At 46.5% G+C, this 21,275-nt stretch overlaps 1 protein-coding gene across 2 annotated transcripts in view; it reads right to left on the bottom strand.

The window, feature by feature from the left end:
* LOC133119102 (kit ligand-like) overlaps positions 1–18,552 on the bottom strand; it is a 31,573-nt gene extending 13,021 nt beyond the window's left edge. Inside the window, exons 1-3 of one of the 2 annotated variants that reach the window (XM_061229519.1) lie at positions 18,419–18,552; positions 679–786; positions 196–252 (exon numbers count right to left, since the gene is read on the bottom strand). In XM_061229519.1, the coding sequence (XP_061085503.1) occupies positions 196–252; positions 679–786; positions 18,419–18,445 (192 nt within the window). In that variant the 5' untranslated portion in view covers positions 18,446–18,552. Of the gene's footprint in view, positions 1–195; positions 253–678; positions 787–18,352 lie in introns of both variants that reach the window. The other variant, XM_061229520.1, reaches the window with a different exon arrangement.
* Between the last annotated feature and the right edge of the window lie 2,723 nt (positions 18,553–21,275).

The raw sequence follows: 21,275 nt of genomic DNA, 5'->3' as shown, positions 1-21,275 counted from the left end.
GGTTAGATCCTGGCCTGGGTGTATTGGAGTGTCCCTGAGCAAGACACCGAACCCCCAAATGCTCCTTACGAGCTGGTTGGTGCCTTGCATGGCAGCCAATCGCCGTTGGTGAGTGAGTGTGTGAAAGGGTCAATGAGAAGTATTAATTGTTCAACGCTTTGTTATTGTTAAGAGGGAAGAACGTCCATAACCTACCATGTCTTTGGGAATGAAACGTACGGGGATCTTGTAGTCTTTTGGTATATTCTGTTTCTGCAAGAAAAGGAGAAAAAACAGACTGCTTGTGTAAAGCTTGTCTTCTCTGGGCAGCTCCTGCATTGCATGATGGGTAAATGTGGTAGTGCCAGGCTTAATCCATTTTCTTTTTACACACACATCGTCTTTATTTACTCTGCACGGAAGATCTGACAAAAAAAAAGGCCATAAAATATGACTTGTAAAGAATAGAAGGTGCGATTGAAACCCCTCCAAGTGTGAAATTTACGAGATAAATCCAGGCAGTTCGCAAACATCTTGATCGGCCAATTCTGGCATCTTCGTCCAGGAATGGAGATTAACATGCCGCTGTCTAAGTCTGGGGCCAACGCATTCTCAGCCTGGTTGGGGTTTGGGCCTGCCTTGTTTTTTTTTTGGGGGGGGGGGGGGGGGGACTTCAAAAAACCTGAACGGACATCTTACCAGCAAGGAGATTCTGTCGTCATCGTCGATTCTTTGACTTCCAGTTCCTCGTGAACACGCAGCGAAGGTGGCGCAGAGTAAAATGCAGACACAAGCTCTTATCCAGATCTGGAAAGTGAAAGCAGGCGCAGAGTGGAGCGGTGAGAACGTGTCTTTGTTCACTCCTGCTGCTGCTACTATGTTTTATTTACATGCTATTCTGCTTTGTCCATTTTATTTACAGTTGTATAACATCTTCAGGCTAACGCACAACTTGGATTTTCCTCGACAGGTTAGTCCATATGCATATCTTCATTACTTTCCACATTTTAGCAGTGGCCAAGCCACAAAACCATGCCAAACAGTACGTGACAGTGTGCAGTTTCCATTTCCCAGAATAATCCGGAATCATCTCTTCTCCACGTCATTACGATCAAGGGGCCACTCACACAGCAAAATGTCAGATAGTTGGATTCTTGGAATGGCTTTCGTTCACTCTGGCGTGAAGCTTCCAGTTCAGTGTCAGGTGCTTTTGCCTTTCCACACATGCTCAAGATCATCAGCGATTATATGCACTTCGAAGAAACCCTTTACACTTTATCAACAAGCCCTCTATGCTTTCCTCAGATCTTAACGGTGATAAGATGCAAACTCCATGCACATTGTGTACAACCCCTCTAAGCTTTCCTCAGATCTTAACGGTGATAAGATGCAAACTGCAAACACTTTGTCTACAAGCCCTCTATGCTTTCCGAAGGTCTTTAACAGTGATAAGATGCAAACTCCATATATGTGGTCTGCAAACACTCAGCACTTTCTAAAGACCATTTATCCACAGTAATAATGCAAGCTCACTTTGTCTCCAAACCGTCCACTTATTCAAGACCATCGATAAGACCATGCGTCCATCCACGCAATTTACCGCTCTCTGCACCTTCCAAAGATCACAGACGGCGAAAAAGGTCCAAACTCCACACGCTTTTATCTGCAAACCCCGTACCCCTATCTCTCTACTCTGCTCAGTGAACTGTCAATCGGAGGAACTTCTTCACATTGTAGGAATGCCAGGAGCTACAGGAACTCCTCTCTGGGCAGTGCGTGTCCTCCCAGATGACCATCTCTGTAACCTTTCTCCCTAGCTTTCAACAGTCTCTTATCTCCCATTCATTTCTCTGGGCTCCATGTGAATACTACTGACAGAGAAGACCTTGGGCTGTTTGATGGGGGGGGGGGCAGTGTGTATCCTCGGCAGGTTCACGCGAGTAAATAAGCCATTACGCTGTCCGTCAGAGGGACGTAACGGGGCCTGCCCGCACAGCAGCCCAGCGAGAGAGAGGGGGGGAGAGTAGGCCAGCCAGTCACAGGGAGAGTTTTAAGCCACCTTTTTTGTGGCCCTGCAAACTGAACATCACGGGCGATTTCACGCAGAACAAACCAAACCAGAGACTTAACGCAGACACACAACGCAGCAGAGCCCACGTGGAACCACGTAGAACCACGTACGTTCCACGTAGAACCGCCTCTCGGGCGCCTCGTCTCAAAGCCGGTTTCAGGCGGCACGTTGGCTGATGTTCCCGTTTCAGCAGACCCTGTGACTGGAGAGTTTCTCCAGTTTCTCCGGTCCCCGTTCTGCCAAAATGTTCTTTGCCTTTCCACTTAACTTGCTGATGTAGGGATTTCTAACACGTAATTTTAAAGTCCGTATTCATCCCGGGTTTGTTGGCAGACAGATGTTTTTAGTGTTTAGTGTACTTGGGTCTTCATTGCAGGTCAGTTTAATATTTTTATTTCAAGCACTTGGCAGAGATGTATTGTTAATGCCGGACCTGTGGGCCCAAGAACAAGGATGATGGTGAAATATCTACGGTCATCGAGTTTTACGTCTAATTTGCTTTCACGGTGCATTAAAAATGAGCTACGCCATTTTTGCAAGGCTAAACAAAATATCTGTGTATCATTATGCACTAGGCCTGTCAGAATGTATATTTCTCTCCCCAAGCAGCAATGATCGACGCTGAGATACAATACAGCAACTCATACTGCGTTTGATTCAGTACATTGTAGTGCCCTTTTACTGATAACGTGGTCTTTATTTGGGCGGAAAACTAGGCGCAGATAATGCAATGCAAATAGCAGACACACAAATCGCACACACAAAGTACACACTCGTGCATACGCACACGCGTACAAAAAGTACACACGCAAAACGTACAATGCACACAATGATCATAACTGAAAGGAAGGTTCCTGGATTCTGAGTGCTCCAGTGATACAGACCTAATCTATGAGTCAACCTACGCTCTCAGACATGAAGGTACATTGGAGGAACATCTTTGTTCATCGAGGAACAAGCAAGGGGTGTTTACTGTTTTATGCATTTTTCATACCTTTCTGAGATTGCAAAGGATGAGCTCTGCCCAAAATGCCATCATCATCCAGTCTCTGTGGATTATCTTCTGTTTTAACAACTCTGAGCTTTTCTGAACTTAGTCGAGCTTAGTTCTGTCTTTAACTGTCTCTCACTCTGCAGAGAAGATCGGACAGTATTCCGGCATCACGTAATCCTTCTCCTAAACCAGGGATTATCAAATCACGGTCCTCGAGAGCTGGGAACTGCTGGTTTTCCACCTTCCCTTCACCTGGGAGTCAGGTATGAAGACTGTCTTGCCAATCAGGAGCACTGATTGTTCAGTTAATTTCCTTGGAGAAAGGAAAACCGGGGCCGGATTTGGATGAGAGAGAGCAAGAAAAGTTAAGCTCACAAACCTTCAAATAACTGAGATGGCAGTGCAAGTTATCCTATTGGGGGCTGATGTCATTCTGGGCATTCCGTCCCAAGTGCTAAACTCTGCACAACAAAACCCTCCATGTTGAAATGCTCACGGAAGCAAGCGTAGAGAGATCGCTAGCTGCCCGTACGCTGGGGGAATCCCCACTAAATAAACACAGCTAAACATGAACCGCAACCGCCAAGCGGTTCCCCTTTCCTCAGATGAACTTTAGCACCGTTCAGTCATAAACACTGCCACAATGCCCAAAGCCTTTTCAGGGGTGGAGTGACTTTATGCATGGAAACTTCATTCATTTCAGTGTCCTCTCGTTCCATCAGTTTGGAGTGCGGACATGAAATCCTGAGATTACTGGACATTGAAATGGAGCGCCCCAGCCACATATTTCTCAGAGTCAAAGGGAATCGTTGGCGTTCGACCGTCCTCGTGTGAATGCGGTCTTCAGTCCGGTCCCCGGGTCTGGATATTCTCTGGGGCTGTCAGAGCACTGGGGGCTACTGTTCCAGGGCTGGGTTTAAAACAACAGTCTCCCTCAGAAAGGGGCTTCTCCGCCCAGTCGCCCCACCCCCCCCCCCCCTTCCAGCCGCTCCGCAGAGCCGTGCCGAGCTCTGGGCCGTTTCCACCAGGTCGCCGTTTTCCACACGGCAAACCAGACAAACAAGCCGCTTATGGGCCTGCCCCGGTCACAGCGGAAAACACATGAATGTTGCGTGAATGAAGCGTTAATGTTAAGAGTTAAATGTTAAATGTTAAATGTTAAGCGTTAGTGTGCAGCGTTAATGTTAAGCGTGAATGTTAAGAGTTAAATTCTAAGTGTGATTGTTATATGATAAGCGTTAAATGATAAGTGTTAAATGTTAAGCGCTTTCTCGACAGCATCGGTCGTAACTTTGTGGCACTAATGCCCACCTGGGTGACGTGTGCGTTTGGGAAATCGTGTGTTTCATGGTATTTTAAATATTTGCACATAAACTGGCCGGCCCCAATGAATGCTTTATAGAAGTATTTTTAGTAATTTTTGAGGAACCTAATATTTGTATTTGAAAGTTCAAGTTTGTCTTTCAAACATGACATAACATATGGTTATAAAATCCCTTGATCAAATACTATACTTTATGAGGTATTTATTCAACTTATTTCTTAGACATATTGGTCTTCTGCTGCTGGAGCCTATCCACTTAAGAGGTTTGACAAGGTTGATCAAGTAATGATGTCTCTCATTAACTAGCCGTTTTTGCCCACAGAACAACTGCTCACTGGATGTTTCTTGTTTTTTGCACAATTCTCTGCAAACTGTAGAGACTGTTGTGCGTGAAAATCCCAGGAGATCAGCAGTTTATGAAATATTCAAACCACCTGTCTGGCACCAACAATCATTCCACAGTCAAAGTCACTTAGATCACATTTCTTCCCCTTTTGGTCTGAACAACAGCTGGACCTCTTGATCACGTCTGTATGCTTTTATGCATTTAGTTGCTGCCACATGATTGGCTGATTAAATATTTGGATTAATAAGCTGGTGTACAGGTCTACCTAATGAAGGACATAATCAAGAAAGTTCATGAGAAAATTATAACAGAGAATAAATAATATGTTTGTTGGGGTCTTGTTCTTAAAATCGTTTTTCAGTGTGTTGGGGTGCATTTGAAGTGTGATCTTTAGTAATTGGAGTGGATACTGTCGTGGTTTTATGATGGTTGAATCCAAATTGTCCGTTTTATGATGGTTGAAATCAAATTGAAATCAAATACAAAATTGCACATTAAATATTTTCTTTAAAAAAGTTTTCAATTTCAATTTAAAGTCGACATGTACACTTTTGTAAAATAATATTTGAAAGTAAGTGAAGAACCTGCTAGATGAGTGTTGAAATAAAATGGAGGCTCAGCCTTTATCAGATTATTCAAATTCAGCCACCAGTGTTGATGGCACATGCAAATCCTATTTTGGTTCTACATAGCACTGACAAACTTGTTTCCATTTTCTGATAAAGTTACCAATTTTGTTTATATTCCAGGTGACACATGTGGTTTATCCAGACCTGTTGTCTCCAGGCCTAGTCCTGGAGAGTCACAAAGGTCTGCTGGATTTAGTTTTCATGTTAAGATCAGCACCCTGTTGAGACCCAGGTAACCAGGCGAGTTAAATGTGTAAATCAACTGCACTAATTGGTTGATTTAAGTACAGGGTAACGATGAAAACCACCAGACCCTGTAGCTCTCCAGGGCCAGGGTTACAGACCACTGATTCAGAAGTCTACTTTTTTGTAGCCTACTTCTGACGGATTGTAAATTCAGTCCATTTCACAGGGGTGATATTGGCACAAAGCAGTCGTCTGGTAGTCACAGTTGCATGGCAGCCAATTTCTGTTGGTGTGTGTGTGTGTGTGTGTGTGTGTGTGTGTGTGTGTGTATGGGTGAATGAGAAGCCTCAGTTGTACAGCACTTTGGATAATGGCGCTATATAAATGCAGAACATTGACCATTTACCACAGGGCAGTTTGATTTCAGTGGTCTATGTAAATGTAAATGTAAATGTAATGTAAATGTCTATGTCCACAGTTCCTGGTGGACTTGCGTTTAGGCCTAAAAATATGAAGGGCCAATCAACTCCTTCTGTCACGCCCCCTTTACAGAATTTCCGCCACCCCCAGCGCAGGGTAATTACACCTCAACCAAAAGGACTCCAGTCTGTTTTGTTTTGTTTTGTTTTGTTTGGCTTTTTCTAGTCAACCATCAGCAATCAGCCCCGTGAACGTTCCTGGCTGGAATTCCAGACTCCTGTTTTGGCCCCGGACGCCGTCACGGCACGCGGCGGTAATGCGTTCCGCGTGCGCGTCCTGAACCGCTTCCTCACCAGAAAGGAAGCCGACTCGTCCCGACGGCGAACCGCCCCGCTTGTGCAGCGGCCGCAGCGTTAAACCCCTGCCCTCACGGACGTCCGATCCGGCGGAGGGGGACTGTCAGACATAAAGGCCTCTATTCAACAAGACGCTGCCCTCTCTCAAAGCTTTATGGCCTTAGAACTGCTGCGTGTGGCGACGGGCGGATACCCGGCAGCGCTCTGTGAGTCAGGCTTCTTTCGGAGGAGGGCGAAGACGGCGACGACCGCATCGGGCCACATGAAAGGGCCCGCGATTTTTAAGAGGCTTTAAGATCGCAAATATGTGATCAGAGTGTTCTTAGCCGCTAACTGAAAGCAGTGGCGCTCCAGAACTCTTGACTTCCCAAAAAAAATAATAAAACGAGGCGCTAAGTAAAACGAGCTCGCGCAGAATGCACGTTCGACATTCTTTCGGAATTTTTCACCCCTTGCAAACCGTTTAGCAACGCAGCACGTGTCGGGCTGCCGCACACATGTTTCGCCTTTGAACTCAACGTCCTCTCTGCACATCGGGTTCCGTTTCCGCACCCAGGTGGTCACACTCTCGAACTCGCACATCTCCGCTGTGTTATGTTCTTACTGTACCCTCGACCCAGGTTCATCTACCTTTGGCGTCGGCTATATGAACACACTGTCAGTAGTGGTTATCGCCTTCAGACACATCGCCGTAATCCTCCCTGCTGCCATCCTCACTGGCCCAGGCCTGCCTGCTGAAGAGCCGGAAATGCCTTCGCCGGGGAGACGTGCCGAAAGCGGGGTTTCGCCTCCCGCTCCGCGGGAAGGCGCCGTAAATCACAGCCTATCGGACGCGCCGCTCGGTAGGTCCGTCACGTTCCGGGGGTTCCGCCTTTACCGTTTGACAAGGGGGGTAAATCTCCGCTCTGGCCTACGCCACACCTGCGGTTATTGCGGGACGTTTACGAGCTGTCTTCTCGTCATGCCCCGGAGCCACGCTCCTATGTTTCGAATTCAAAATCTGGCCGTGTTCCTGCATCATCTCCCTCCTTGTCACCGCTCCTGGAGATCAAAGTGCTTCTTCTGGCTGCAGCGGGTTGGCAGTTTGGAGCCGCCCCAGCAGCGGGGAGAGTCCAGAGCCTTTTGCCGCTCGGCTCAATGGCCTCATTCACATCGCTGGACAGAGCGGCAGGAAACGCCGGCGGCCAATCGGAACAGCCGCGGCCGGGGGCGGGGTCCGACCAGAGGGACGCCCCGTCCCGTTTCCCCGCCACCCGAAAATGTGCCTTTCCTTCCCCGTGGGCGGCCAATCACGCGTGGCGGACGGGGATCCGATTCCACCAACCCTTTAAGGTGTGAGGTCGCAAAAATACGATTGTGGCAAAGTGGCGGAGGTACATGACTGGGAGCCGGACGGTTGGTGGTTCAAGCCCCGGTGAAGCCACGATAACACGCAGCTGTTGGGCCCTTAAACCTGCATTGCACCAGGGGAGGATTGTCCCCTGCTTCGTCTGATGAACTGTAATGGAATGTGATTTGAATGACTCAGTGCTTCTGACTGTGGGAGAACAGGCCAACACATAGCCCTGCGGCTCTGTGTCATCAGCATGCGTCAGAACCATCTGCTTGACCCGATTTGGATTCACCAACTCAGGGCAGCCTGTAGCCTCGCGGCCAAGGTGCTTGACTGGGACCTGGAAGGTGGGTGCGTCAAGCCCCCAGTGTAGTGGAAATGAGATCGGCTGATTGGCCTGTGCTGAGTCTAATCAACTGATAAAAGGAATCGCTACAGTTAGGAACTAATGTAATACCTAATAAACTGAGTTTCAAGGCGGCAAAATACAGCAATTACAGGTTGTTTAGTGCAGTGTATTGCGAGGCAATCACTGCGATTAAATCTTTATCACTGTCTATTAACATCCTTTTATGACAATACAATAATCTAAATATCCATATCTGGATCCACAGTTGTGTGAGTCCCCCTGAGCTTGTGATTCTGAATTCTTGATTTTGCACAAATCAATAGAACTCTTCATCCGTATTAATATTCCTCTACACGCGCAGGATGTCGATATTTTATTCGGCCTGAGCACAAAAAGTTTTTATCTGTGATTGGGGACGACTATGCAATAACTTCAATCCGGGGAGGAGGACCAATCACAGGCCAGGGAACCAATCGCCACGGACGCATAAATAGCCAAACCACACGTACAGCTACAGTTATGAATTCTCAGGCCCCGGGAGCCCTCCCCCGATATATCTATTGACAAATTGAACGGGTAAGCCCCGTATCCTGGCCAAGGACAAAGTGTCCCCATTGCCCCCGCTCTCCCATCTGCAGGCCTGACTCCGCAATTAAAATGTGCTTCAAAACAAATAATTAGTATTTGACTTTAATCATCGGGATCTGGGACGGCTGTGGCGAGGAACACATGTGGAGCCCAACCACAGGCTCTTGACACCAAATAACCAAGGAAACACGCATTCACAAAATGCCGAAGTCTCCACCACATTTTCTTGTCCAAAACAAACAGTAGGTAGTTGTCTGTTTTCTTTTTGCCGTACGTCATTCATTAAGGGCAACGTCATGTTTTCCTGCCTCACAGAGAACTGCTTTTCCCACACAAAGAAGTGCCTTTTTAGAGAGTCCATTTCCAGGAAAAAATTATCAAAAATGAAAAGGTAATTGAAGCCAGCGTGCGTGGTTCTATGAGAACACTGCTTGTACTTCTCTCATATAAAACAGTTTCTTTTGATTGGGGCAGTTGCGCGATTTGATTATAAATCGCATCTGTCAGGGGCCATTATCTCAGGTTTGGCTTGATGCGTTTGACCGGCACTTCCCTGGAGCTTAGCTTAGCTCTGTAACAGACATCAACTGCAGGGTGGCATGCTAATGCTTAGCCGTTGGGGATCTGAAGGCATTTATGAGACAGAAAAGTGTACACTCAACTGAGCACTTTATTCCGTAGACCTGTACATCAGCTTGTTAATGCAAATATTTAATCAGCCAATCATGCGGCAGCAACTAAATGCATAAAAGAAAATGTCAGAATGAGTAAGAGATGAGCTCCAAGTGACTTTGACCATGGAATGATTGTTGGTGCCAGACACGGTGGGTTGGGTATCTCAGAAAATGCTGAGCTGGGATTTTCACTCACAAGTGTCTCTGGAGTTTGCAGAGAATGGTACAAAAAGGTTCTGCGGGCAAAAAAAAGCCTTGTTAATGAATGAGACAGGTCAGAGGAGAAGGGCCAGACTGGTCAAAGTTGACAGTAACACAAATCACCACACATTACAACAGTGGTGTGCAGAAGAGCATCTCTGACACAATGCATTAAACGTCTAAGTGGATAGACTACAGCAGCAGAAGACCAATAAGTAATAAATTCCTAATAAAGTGCTCACTGAGTGTAGTTTCAGCGGGACAGGAATAAACCCCTTGTAAAAGCATCAGGGAGTCATTAAGTGCACCGTACCTGGCGCACTGATGAATTCATGCCAGCGGACTCCCTGCGTTACGCCATACGACAGTAAAATCCGCCTCGGCTCCACGGCATTGCCCGTCGCAGCCACAAGGCGCGTTTAAGCCCTTCTGCTTGAGCCCAGCGCTGGCTCAGAGGAAGGAGAATGAGAGAGGCGCTTCTCTACTCGAGGGAGCGTGCGCGTGGGCGTGTACCCTGCAGCCAGGCCTGAACAGAGAATGGACTTGACCTGAATACTGCAGAATCGCTCCGCCTCGCTCAACGCACTCCGCCAAACGCACGCGAATCCGTGCCCAGGTCAGGCGCTTCGATCGCCGCCCGTCCCTAACTTTCCACTGGCGGGAACCCTTCTTCTTTGCAGAAGGAAGAGGCGAGGATAAAGCGTGAGGTTTGCGTGGGTTTTGCGAGGAGGCTAATTGGGTGCAGGCCTCTGTTTTTACAATCCTGAAGAGTGCGAACTCGGTGGTAATGAGCTGCTGAAGCGAGCAGGAAAACACGGAGCGATAACGCTCGCGGTAAAAACTATTAAAAATGTAGGCTTATTGGATCGAAAAAACACACGCGCTTCGGCCTTACGACTTCGCCCGGGTCACATTTTAAAAGCGCAAGCACGACCAGGCTCATAAAAGCACGCGAGAAACCCAACCCCTAAATGCTCCTCGCAAGCTGGCCGGTGCCTTGTATGGCAGTTAGTCACCATCGGTGTGTGAGTGCGTGAATGAGAAGCATCAATTGTACAGCACTTTGGATAAAGGCGCAATATAAATGCCAACCATTTACAATTCACCATAAACGGCAAGGGCCTTAGAAAACAGTTAACCAGTGTTTGCTTTCCTTAAGTTAACAGGCCCGGGTGTTTCAGAATCTGCCGACTCACCGCTTGTGCAAACACACTCTTCACAAACTGTACACGCAATTCCACTCATACTTGTGTTTGATTTGCACTTCATTGTACGTCGCTCTGGATAAGAGCGTCTGCTAAATGCCATGTAATGTAATGTAATGTAATTCATTTTCTTTGTGAGTCTATTATGCCCTGAGACGGGGCGACATGGCTCAGGCAGTAAGAGCAGTCGTCTGGCAGTCGGAGGGTTGCCGGTTCGATCCCCCGCCCGGCTGTGTCGAAGTGTCCCTGAGCAAGACACCTAACCCCCAAATGCTCCTGACGAGCTGGTCGGCGCCTTGCATGGCAGCCAATCGCCGTCGGTGTGTGTGAGTGTGTGTATGAATGGGTGAATGAGAAGCATCAATTGTACAGCGCTTTGGATAAAGGCGCTTTATAAATGCAGACATTTACCAACCATTTAGATGGAATGGCTAATTGCAAGGACTGACCGTTTTTAAAGAAACCACTATCAGTGTGAGTGTTTTAGCAAACTTTCTGTTTGCAGTTAGTTGGTGGTAACTGCCATGAATCTCATTTAGGATGAGGCAGGAAGACTGCTGGAAATGTTAATTTTATTTAATTGTCAGGTAAGGGGTCTGCCCCAGCTTACCTCCAAAAAAATCATCAGACCCTGCACCCCTGCCAGACCTCTTTGTTCGGCCTCCACAGGCCGCTTGGCGCCTCCCCCTCTCCGAACTTCCACCTCCCGCTCACGACTACTGTCTGTTCTCCCCCCATCTTCAAGCAGCACCTCTCCCTGTCCCTCCCTACCTCCATGTAAACCTTCATTGTTGTCTTTCTGTGATATTTACTTGTGTATTAGGATGTTTGGTTTGGCTAGGCGAGCGGTTTGTTCATACATTTGCGTGTTGCGGTATTACGATATATGAGGTTGTTTTTTATTATATTAAAAATGTTTTTAAAAATAAAAAATAAAATAACAAATAATCTGATGATCAAATAGGCCCAGGTCCTTATCTTTGTTATACTGTTAGCAGTTGAAATTGTACTTCCCTCTGTACTGTTAGCAGTTGAAATTGTACTTCCCTCTAGTGTCTTTCAGCGCACTTATCCCTGGTTATGGGTATGCACTTTGCACTTTGTTGTACGTCACTCTGGATAAGAGCGTCTGCCAAATGCCATTCATGTTATGTAATGTAATGTTGAACTAGATCACTTAATGATGATAACAGGCCTTTCAGCCCATCAATAACATTTGTACATGTAATAAGAACAGGTCATTCAGCCCATATAAAACATAAGACTACACAACGAGGTGAACAGGGCGTTCAGCCCAACCGGAACAGAAGGTGTGTGGTCATCTGGTGAAATGACCACACAAAGCCGCGGATCGTCTGCGGGGAAAGATCGCGGCACCAGGCTGGGGAGCGGGTCACAGCCCGTCGCATGGGCCTGGCGTGGCGCAACAGTTCACGTGAGTTCAGAACGACAGTGAGTTCAGAACAGCAGTGAGTTCAGAACAGCAGTGAGTTCAGAACAGCAGTGAGTTCAGAACAGCAGTGAGTTCAGAACGACAGTGAGTTCAGAATGACAGTGAGTTCAGAACAGCAGTGAGTTCAGAACGACAGTGAGTTCAAACAGCAGTGAGTTCAGAACAGCAGTGAGTTCAGAATGACAGTGAGTTCAGAACAGCAGTGAGTTCAGAATGACAGTGAGTTCAGAACGGCAGTGAGTTCAGAACAGCAGTGAGTTCAGAATGACAGTGAGTTCAGAACGGCAGTGAGTTCAGAACAGCAGTGAGTTCAGAACAGCAGTGAGTTCAGAACAGCAGTGAGTTCAGAACGACGGTGAGTTCAGAACGACGGTGAGTTCAGAACGACGGTGAGTTCAGAACGACGGTGAGTTCAGAACGACAGTGAGTTCAGAACGACAGTGAGTTCAGAACGACAGTGGGTTCAGAATTACAGTGGGTTCAGAATGACAGTGAGTTCAGAATGACAGTGAGTTCAGAATGACGGGGAGCTCGGACTACCTGCCCCCCGTGCCGGAGAGCCTGTGAGCAGCCACGCCCAAATGGAGGGCCGCAGGGTCAGAGACCCGGTCGGGGGACGGTCTCCGGACTGCGAGGTTTCAACCGGGGAACGACCGCCCCTGGCAGCCACGACCGGAGAGCCTAACGGACGTCCTTCCTGTCTGAGGGTCGTGAGCTCAACATAAGGCCGACACCTTACAGGCCATACCGCCCAGCAATCCCTGCCTTTTCCTGCCCCTCAGTAGGAAAAACTTCCAGTTCCCCTGCCTCCTGGGAAGCCCCTCCTTGGAGAACCAACACTGCCCCCAAAACCTGCACCTCACTCTAACCTCTACTCTGAAACCTCATAATTCAACCAGTTATATGCGGTCTCACCTATTTTTCTACATGCTAAAATCATAGCCAGACAGCAGGGGTCATGGCCTGCACTCAATAAAAATATGGCCTAGCCTCATGTTTTTTTTTTTAATTCTACTGGCTCCTGACACAGAAATCGATCTAGAGGTCTAGTTTCAACCCATTAAACGTATCTTCTAGGCACTAGAAGTGGACGTGAGGAACTCCCAATCTTTCCTTTGAGCAAGAAAACATCAACGCATCGTCAGCGGAAGTAAAAAAAAATTTTTTTAAAAAGGAGAGCCCCGAGTTTCTCCCATAGTTCATTGCGGTCTCGGTCTATGACGTCAACAAGAGGCCGGCGAAATGCTTCATGGGAATTGGATTATAATGCACAAATGTGTTCTGTCTCACATGACAGCTGTCAAAACAATTTCATTAAAAAGCTTATGAAAACGAACAAGCCAGAGCTGCCGGGTATCGGAGAAACCGTAAGTAAGGGCGCATGCCTCCAACCAAATGGGATGAAGTCTTCCTCTGAACGCATATCTGTCTGTGTACACGTATACAGAATTGGCTAATTGGACTGATTCTATTTTCAGGAACTGGCTTGATAAAAGCCTGTGGACACAGCCCTCAATGAAATTACCTTGTTTGCCCTTGGATTGAGGACATGTTGGCTATTTTGAGGGTCACGCTGGAGTCTGCCTGGTGTATGTCTCTCCTCTATTAACCAAATGGGATTTTTATCTCAGCATTACGCCAAGCCTTCAGGCTGGAGCTGTATCTGTGTATCCGTGCCACACACTGGAACAGAGCCTGAACAGGGAGCAAACCACACGCTGGAACAGAGCCTGAACAGAGACCAAACCACATGCTGGAACAGAGCCTGAACAGAGACTAAACCACACACTGGAACATAGCTTTAACAGAGACCAAACCACACACTGGAACAGAGCTTTAACAGAGACCAAACCGCACACTGGAACAGAGTCTGAACAGAGACCAAACCACACACTGGAACAGAGCTTTAACAGAGACCAAACCACACACTGGAACAGAGTCTGAACAGAGACCAAACCACACACTGGAACAGTGCCTTAACAGAGACCAAACCACACACTGGAACAGAGCCTGAACAGAGACCAAACCACACACAGGAACAGAGCCTGAACAGAGACCAAACCACACACTGGAACAGAGTCTGAACAGAGACCAAACCACACACTGGAACAGTGCCTTAACAGAGACCAGACCCATGAACACAGAAACATTGACCAGACTCATTTATTTTTAGACGTACACAATGTTTTGTCAGAGCGAGAAAGGCATTTCTCAAGTTTTTCTATAAATGGATGTAGTGGTTTGTCTCAATGCTCACGCCCTTGCAAAAGTGATTATTAACAAAGATAACAAAGATCTAATGCATCGTGCAATATGGAGCTTGAAAATAGCTGCTAGTTCACAGTTCACACCCTGACGTGTCGGCCGGTCGGTCCTGAACTTCTGCGTCCCCGTCTAAGCTTTCAGCAGCACTGCAACACCTGAGCTTCAGCTTTTTCAAAAACACTCGCCCAACATTTGTCCACTCTGCGTGCCCGTGGACTTCAGCATCGCTTTCCTCTGGAAATGCTGGGAGCTCTACGATGAGGCTATCGTTTTCTCGAGGGTGTAATGATGGAAGTAATGATAACATCTGACATGCCCCAAAACTGAGTCCTCAATCCAAGGTGATTGACAGTCCTTTGACCCGATTTACGTCGCTGTCACACGCCGTGGGTATGAGGCTATGAGGCCCTTCCGGGATGTTTTTGCCACACGGAGGGAGAGCGCCAAAACACAAAACAAATGATAAAAAGTATTCGCCCTTCCCCCCCTCACGGGTTACGGCAAAAATAATAAACAAACACAATAAAGTAAAATAAAAAAAGGCAAAAGAAAGTCAAAACCGAGCGAGAGCCGGGCACTTTTCAACAGCATCTTCGTCCCAAATGAGAAGCGAAATTTTATTTTAAAAATTAAATTAAATCAAAATTCCACCAGAAACCTGCCGCTCTAGAGTGCTCAGCCCTGTACTGTGGACACGAGCTCACTTAAAGCACCTCTGCTGATTGGTCAACGCAGCCCAGGTGGGTGTGCCCTCTCCACCGGTAGGCGGGGCCGAGGCGATGTGCTTCTCCGCCAGACCGAGTTTGACGGCGCATATTTGGCGTACTACTCGCGCTCCGGTTTCCAACGCTGCCCGAATCTCACCTCTGCCCATACTGTCTCTACGCATCGTCTGCTATCCCAACCCCCTCCGCAGACAGACAGCTAATTCACCACCTTTCTATTGATGACAGCTGTCGTTAATTATGAGATTATAAGTCAGATAAGGCGTACCGCTCTCTGTTTCAAAAAAATAATAAAATACCACGATGTACCTGGATGTAATTTCCGGAACGAGGAAGTGTACGTCAAAAAGAATAATGGCGCTGAGAGACAATATTTCCTTGATGTTCAGGTGACAGGTGACAGGTGACAGATGGCCGTATATGTTACTGAACCGTACTCTATGCAAGGCAGCCCGTACCAAACAGAATTTCAATCTTGCGTTATATCTCACTCTCGCTTTAATGGTTTATCACTCCTAGCACAGGCTAAAAGTGTTCCTGTTGTGTGCATTATGGAGATAATAAGGGACTGGCTCCTTTTAATGGGTTTCTTTCTCATTTCTCTCTCTCTCAAAATCGCTCGTTGGACTTCTGGCAGATGCCTGACACAAAAACAAATAGACAAATTTGGCATATAATTAGGCAAATCACTCCAAATGTCTGTCTTTACACTGATAATCTTCAGCTTTGTTGTAGGCCTCAAATTAGGCTTACAACGTAAGGTTCAGCAGTCCGTATGAGAGAAGGTTTGTTGGATCATATGCTGTAGGTTGTCATTTCGTTCACTATAAACTGTTTTACTGTATTTTACTGTTATGTCTCACTTTGTTTAGCAAGAGCTTCACTTAAACACATCAACAGTGTAAAATGTGAGGGACCAGTATATCCATTAATGCATATTGCCGTATTGCTGCTATGCTGTACGGGTAATACGTTCTGGAGCTGGTCAGCAACTGATCTGTGGTCAGTTCCGTACAATGTCTCTGCTTTTAAGCATGTGGGTAATGCATTCTAAATTGGTCAGCAGCTGAACTCAGGTCAGATTCTTTCTCATGGCACTGGTTTATGCGGGTGGTAATACAGTCAGGAGCTGCTGGCTTCTGAGAGGTAGTATTCCTGAGGTAAAGGTGAGGAGACCTCACCATGCACTTTTCTCTGGAAGCTTCCCAGGCTTTTAAACTGGAGCAAGGTTTGTGTATGTGCTCAAACTCAGCCCTTTAGTGTGTGTGTGTGTGTGTGTGTGTGTGTGTGTGTGTGTGTGTGTGTGTTCAAACTCAGCCCTTCTATGTGTGTGTGTCTGTGTGTGGCTGTGTGCTGAAACACAGCCCTTCTGTATGTGTGTGTGTTTTCTCCTTATGGCAGTGGATGTTGTGTAGAGGGTATGATTAAGGTATGACATTTCAACCATTCTGCCAGCCCTTCATACCGTGACTCGCTGCAAGTGATAAGCTTTTTGCTTTTTGACGTTTCAGCGACGTGTCCGCTAACGCGCAAGTTGTCACAAAGCTAACAGCGAATTGCAAGTGTTGATAGTTTGTTGGAGTGACTTCGTGTGTTTGATAAATATGCACGTCTCTCTAAACCTCGGTCGAAAAACACCAGGACTGTGTTCTATCAATATTTGTATTTGACTTACGCGCAGCGAGTTTGTCTTGGCAATTGCTGTGACTATGTTTGTGAAGGGAGGGAAATATTTTTGTTTTTTGCTTATGTCAGCCACAGTTAAAGACATAATGTAGCCGTAGTCTTGTTGTCCAAACTACCGTCCAGAGAGAAAGCATTAGTGGCGACGAGAACAGAAAGGTCACAGCGAGGCTACAAATAAACCAAGGAAATACTCTTACAAGGAAAGCGAGCGCTTGTTGCGCAAATCTGTGTGTAAGCAATCCGTGCAGGCTGTACCTGTGTTAGATTTCCTCTGACACAATGCACGAGAAAATCCAGGCTTTATTAATGCATCATAAAGGTTTCCGCACATACGCTTGCCAAACGCCCCCCAATCGCCTCCACACACCCATGCCGTCACTGATACAGTTAATGAAAATGCACACTGGATAGAACTTTTAAAATACCACCAAACTATGCAGAATAACTATGCAGAATATATTTTATTAACTTAACATGTATGATCTATAGTGTACCGATTGATTTTCACGTGAATGAAAATTTCACGTTTCCATGAATTTGTTTCCTTCAGGTAATTCAACAAAATTATACTACCAAAACGCCTCCGTCACTGAGAAAAATGTTTTTTACCTGGATACAAGTGTTGCAAAAAACCCCACAAAAAAACCCAATTTGGACAAGATAGACGGCAGCCGCGCCTCGTCGAAAGAAGGAGCGTTTGTCACCCCCGGGCGCTCGGGAGCTAATGTAGCTGAGATTGTTCCCGAGCGCAGTTTCGCTCCTTCAGCGCTCACCTGGGGTATCCCTCTGGCGAAATAGATCTACAAGAAGAGATAAACGCTAAAGGCGAAGAACGCATGCTTTCTGAAGAAGTCGCTTTCCTCTACACGGTCTCCACAAAGCACCATTCAGCAAGGGAGAGACAGCGTTGCATTAGGTGGATCGCGGTTTCAAAATTGAATTTGATGACATGTCGTCAGTTGCACGCATGGTAGGCAAAACCATGCCAAGGTGAAATATGCACCGTGAAATCGTTACTGTCAGCGCGTAGGATACGATACAGCTGACCATGAGCTGCGTAGTAAAAATTAAAAAAATAGTTGATTAAGCCGGAATGTTGAGGCATATTGCAATTTCCAGTTCTGATATTACGTTGCACAGTGTTCTGTGTCCACGCGTGCCATAAGTTATGAAATAAATACGCATACATTCCATTTTTGCAAGCAGAATTGATAGGGTTTCCTTTTTATAACATTTGAATCTCATTTAGCATATGTTTTGGAATGTGTTGTCATGTAGGTTAACAACGCATGTTCACTTCAACTGAGAATATGCTTGTTGTTTTATTCTCTTTTTTTTTTGCTGGTGCGGGGATTTTCAGCATCAACAAGTAAATAACATAACCTCGTTTTCATTCCCAGATGAACGTTTGCGCAAGTAGCCTACTACAATTTCAATCATTCCTACTTTTAAATATTTGCGCGACAACCCGTGAGAATTATGTGACTAAAGGTCCCATTGCAGAGTTGGTTGATGCATACCAAGACGCAAGGACCCTGCAAAAGGCGTGTAACCCTGCGTTGACTTACTTTTGACTTCTTCATAAGGAAAGAGAGGGGTTAATCCAATGTGCACAAAATCCTATTTGATCTTACTTCGGTTGGAAGGAAAGGAGTTCTCATAGTTCCACGTGCACATGTCCAACGTTCTCGGCAACTGATTCCAAGCAGAAAAATATCCAGATCAGCAGACACGTAGACCGTGAGCGCGGACGACGGCTGTCGGTAATTCTTAAGGTTCCAGAAAACGGATTTTCAGACCGCAGCGCCCTTTTTATCCGCCTCGCAGGAGCCGCCCACACGAGCAGCATACTGCCACCGAAGTCCAGGGATCAGGAGTCACTCCCCAGTAGCAGCCGGAGTGAGCGCGCGGCCGTCGTGCCAAACGAATCATTCCGACTCGTTTCGTATGTAGTCGCAGAGTTTAAGTGCACCGCTTAATAAATACAAAAAGCACAGAAACGGTCACAAAGCGCTCGCTTTACAGAACGTGTCGTTGCATCCTCCAATTATCTAGGCACTGATTTGACCATACAGCCTGTTCAGGAATAACTAAATTACGGCTTTTGATCAAAAGCTGCGACTTATCATCCGAAGAATCCGTTATTATTATTATTATTATTATTATTATTATTATTATTATTATTATTATAACAGTAATCATAATCATAATAATATTAGGCCAATTATTATTATTATGCAGCATATTATTCATTTTATTAATTCAGTTGACCTGAGACTGGGCATTTGAGTTTGATGTTATAAACAATAATTGTCTTTAATAATCCGAACAGCAGTCGGCCCACTGCAAGACCACATTTACGATAATGGTGGTTGGCATGGTTACCATACGTTTTGAGTGGCATGTGTCAGCGCTTGCACGTCAACAAGGCAGGTCCCCTGACCCTGGAACATGCTGCCGAATCAGTCACATGGCTAAAAATCTTTTGGCAACCCTGTTTGCTTTGATGGAGTTTGTTTGGGGCTTTAACATCATGCATTCAGTTGGAAGCGAAGCCGATTCGTTTAATCAACAGACTTACTGCCAGCAGAAGCGGCGAGTTAAAGGACGGCCGAGCACGGGAGAATCGCATCGCGTTCAGCCCGCCTTTCAGGAAAGCGTTTTTGCGAGAATAGCTACAATGATTAATGAATCATTTGCCATCATCGCGTATTAATGATTGATGCATCTCCCTCTCTTCGCTTTGAATATATACGTCCTTCATAAAAAATGCTGTGAATCCTGGCGTGTTCTGGCGTTCTTTTCAGAAGGCTGCCTCGCCATTCTTTTCAGAGAATATTCAATCAATTCAATTTTTGAAAAATAATTCTCGCATTCCCTTGGAACCTCGACTAGTAAGAGCCATAATTCTCCCCAGCAGTGATGAAAACATGATCAGAAGAGGGGGGGGGGGGGGGGTTATGGAAATGATTATTTCAGAGATGCATAACATCAGGCACAGTGAGGTGTGTGTTGGGCAATTCTCAGAGAGTTCCCTGGCTATGACATGGTGTGCTCAAAAAATATTTGAACATCAGATTTTCTTGGACTCAATTTGAGATGATTTCGTGGGGCCCCAACATCGCCGGTGGCCCCCTGTATGGCACGCATCCTGTTAAAGATATACTCTCAACAGTGTAACTGTAGATTTCAGTGTGCCGTGTTGTCGGAACTCGTGGGGAAATGGATACACAAACAAATCTGTCTCTCCAGCCAAGCCTCTGTATGCATTGGCGCCAGTAAGTTCCCAATTTTGGAAATGGAATAAATAAAAAAAGTTGATGAAATAAAACGATTAAAAAATAATTTTCAAAGGTAATCCGAGTGGCCTTATCGCCGTGAAGATTTCCAGCCTTTCAGAACAGGGGCTCTTGAGGGATGATGTCATGGATGACATCATGGAAGGAAGCGATCTTGCGAGGTTTGTTCTTCGGTCTTAATCGAGTTGGTTTGCCGACAGGCTGGTTTGTCTGCTCCGGGACGAGGGCGTCGTGCGTTTGGGTCGCGGTGATATCAAGGTCTCGGAAGCTTCTGGAAACGTGCTAAATTGGGACCTGCAGTGTTTCTGAGCAGAGCAGTGCAGATCAGAGGAAGTGATTGTGAACGCGGAGATGGAAGATGGCCGTCCCGTCTCTGTTTATCTCACGTCATCTCTGGGGAGGCCTGTAGCGTAGTGGTTAAGGTACATGACTGGGACCTGCAAGGTCGGTGGTTCGATGCCCGGTGTAGCCACAATAAGATCCGCCGTTGGGCCCTTGAGCAAGGCCCTTAACCCTGCATTGCTCCAGGGGAGGATTGTCTCCTGCTTAGTCTAATCAACTGTACGTCGCTCTGGATAAGAGCGTCTGCCAAATGCCATCGATGCAATGTAATCTTTGTGGCTGAATCTGGTCTCAGCATCCACTCTCAGAAATAAAAGTATAAAACGTGTCTCAGAAGGTACAAAAGCTTGTTGCTATGGGTGCATAAAATGAGCCACCTAACTAATTTGTACCTTTTTTGCTTGGAAAATGTACTCATTTGTACCCAAAGAGAACATTGCTCTACTCTCAAGGTACATTTGGGTAATTAAATCCTGAAGAATACGGGATTAAGAGCTTTGCTCAAGGGCCCAACAGCTGCATGGATCTTATTGTGGCTGCACCTGGGCTTGAACTACTGACCATCCAGGTCCCCGTCATGTACCTTAGGAGGGGAGATAAAGGGGAGTTTCAGTGTTCCAGACCCTGGGTCAAACACGTAATTATCTCGTTAAATACTTTTCTGCGCTTTGCTGACCCTGTCTGGTGTTTTGTAACCTGGGAAACCCCCTCAGTGTTATTTCCCTGTTTTCTGTTAATCCAGCAGGGAATGATTATGAGCCTTAACCGTGTGGACCTGTGCGGTGAGGTGAGGCGCATGGGGGCGGAGTGAGTTTTCTGGGCCTACCGCCAGGCCGAGTGGCCCAAGCGG

Source organism: Conger conger, chromosome 19 (genome assembly GCF_963514075.1).
Source record: "Conger conger chromosome 19, fConCon1.1, whole genome shotgun sequence".
Taxonomy (NCBI): Eukaryota; Metazoa; Chordata; class Actinopteri; order Anguilliformes; family Congridae; genus Conger; species Conger conger.
The sequence above is the reverse complement of the archived record's forward strand: the minus strand, read 5'-3'. Positions and strand labels throughout refer to the sequence as shown.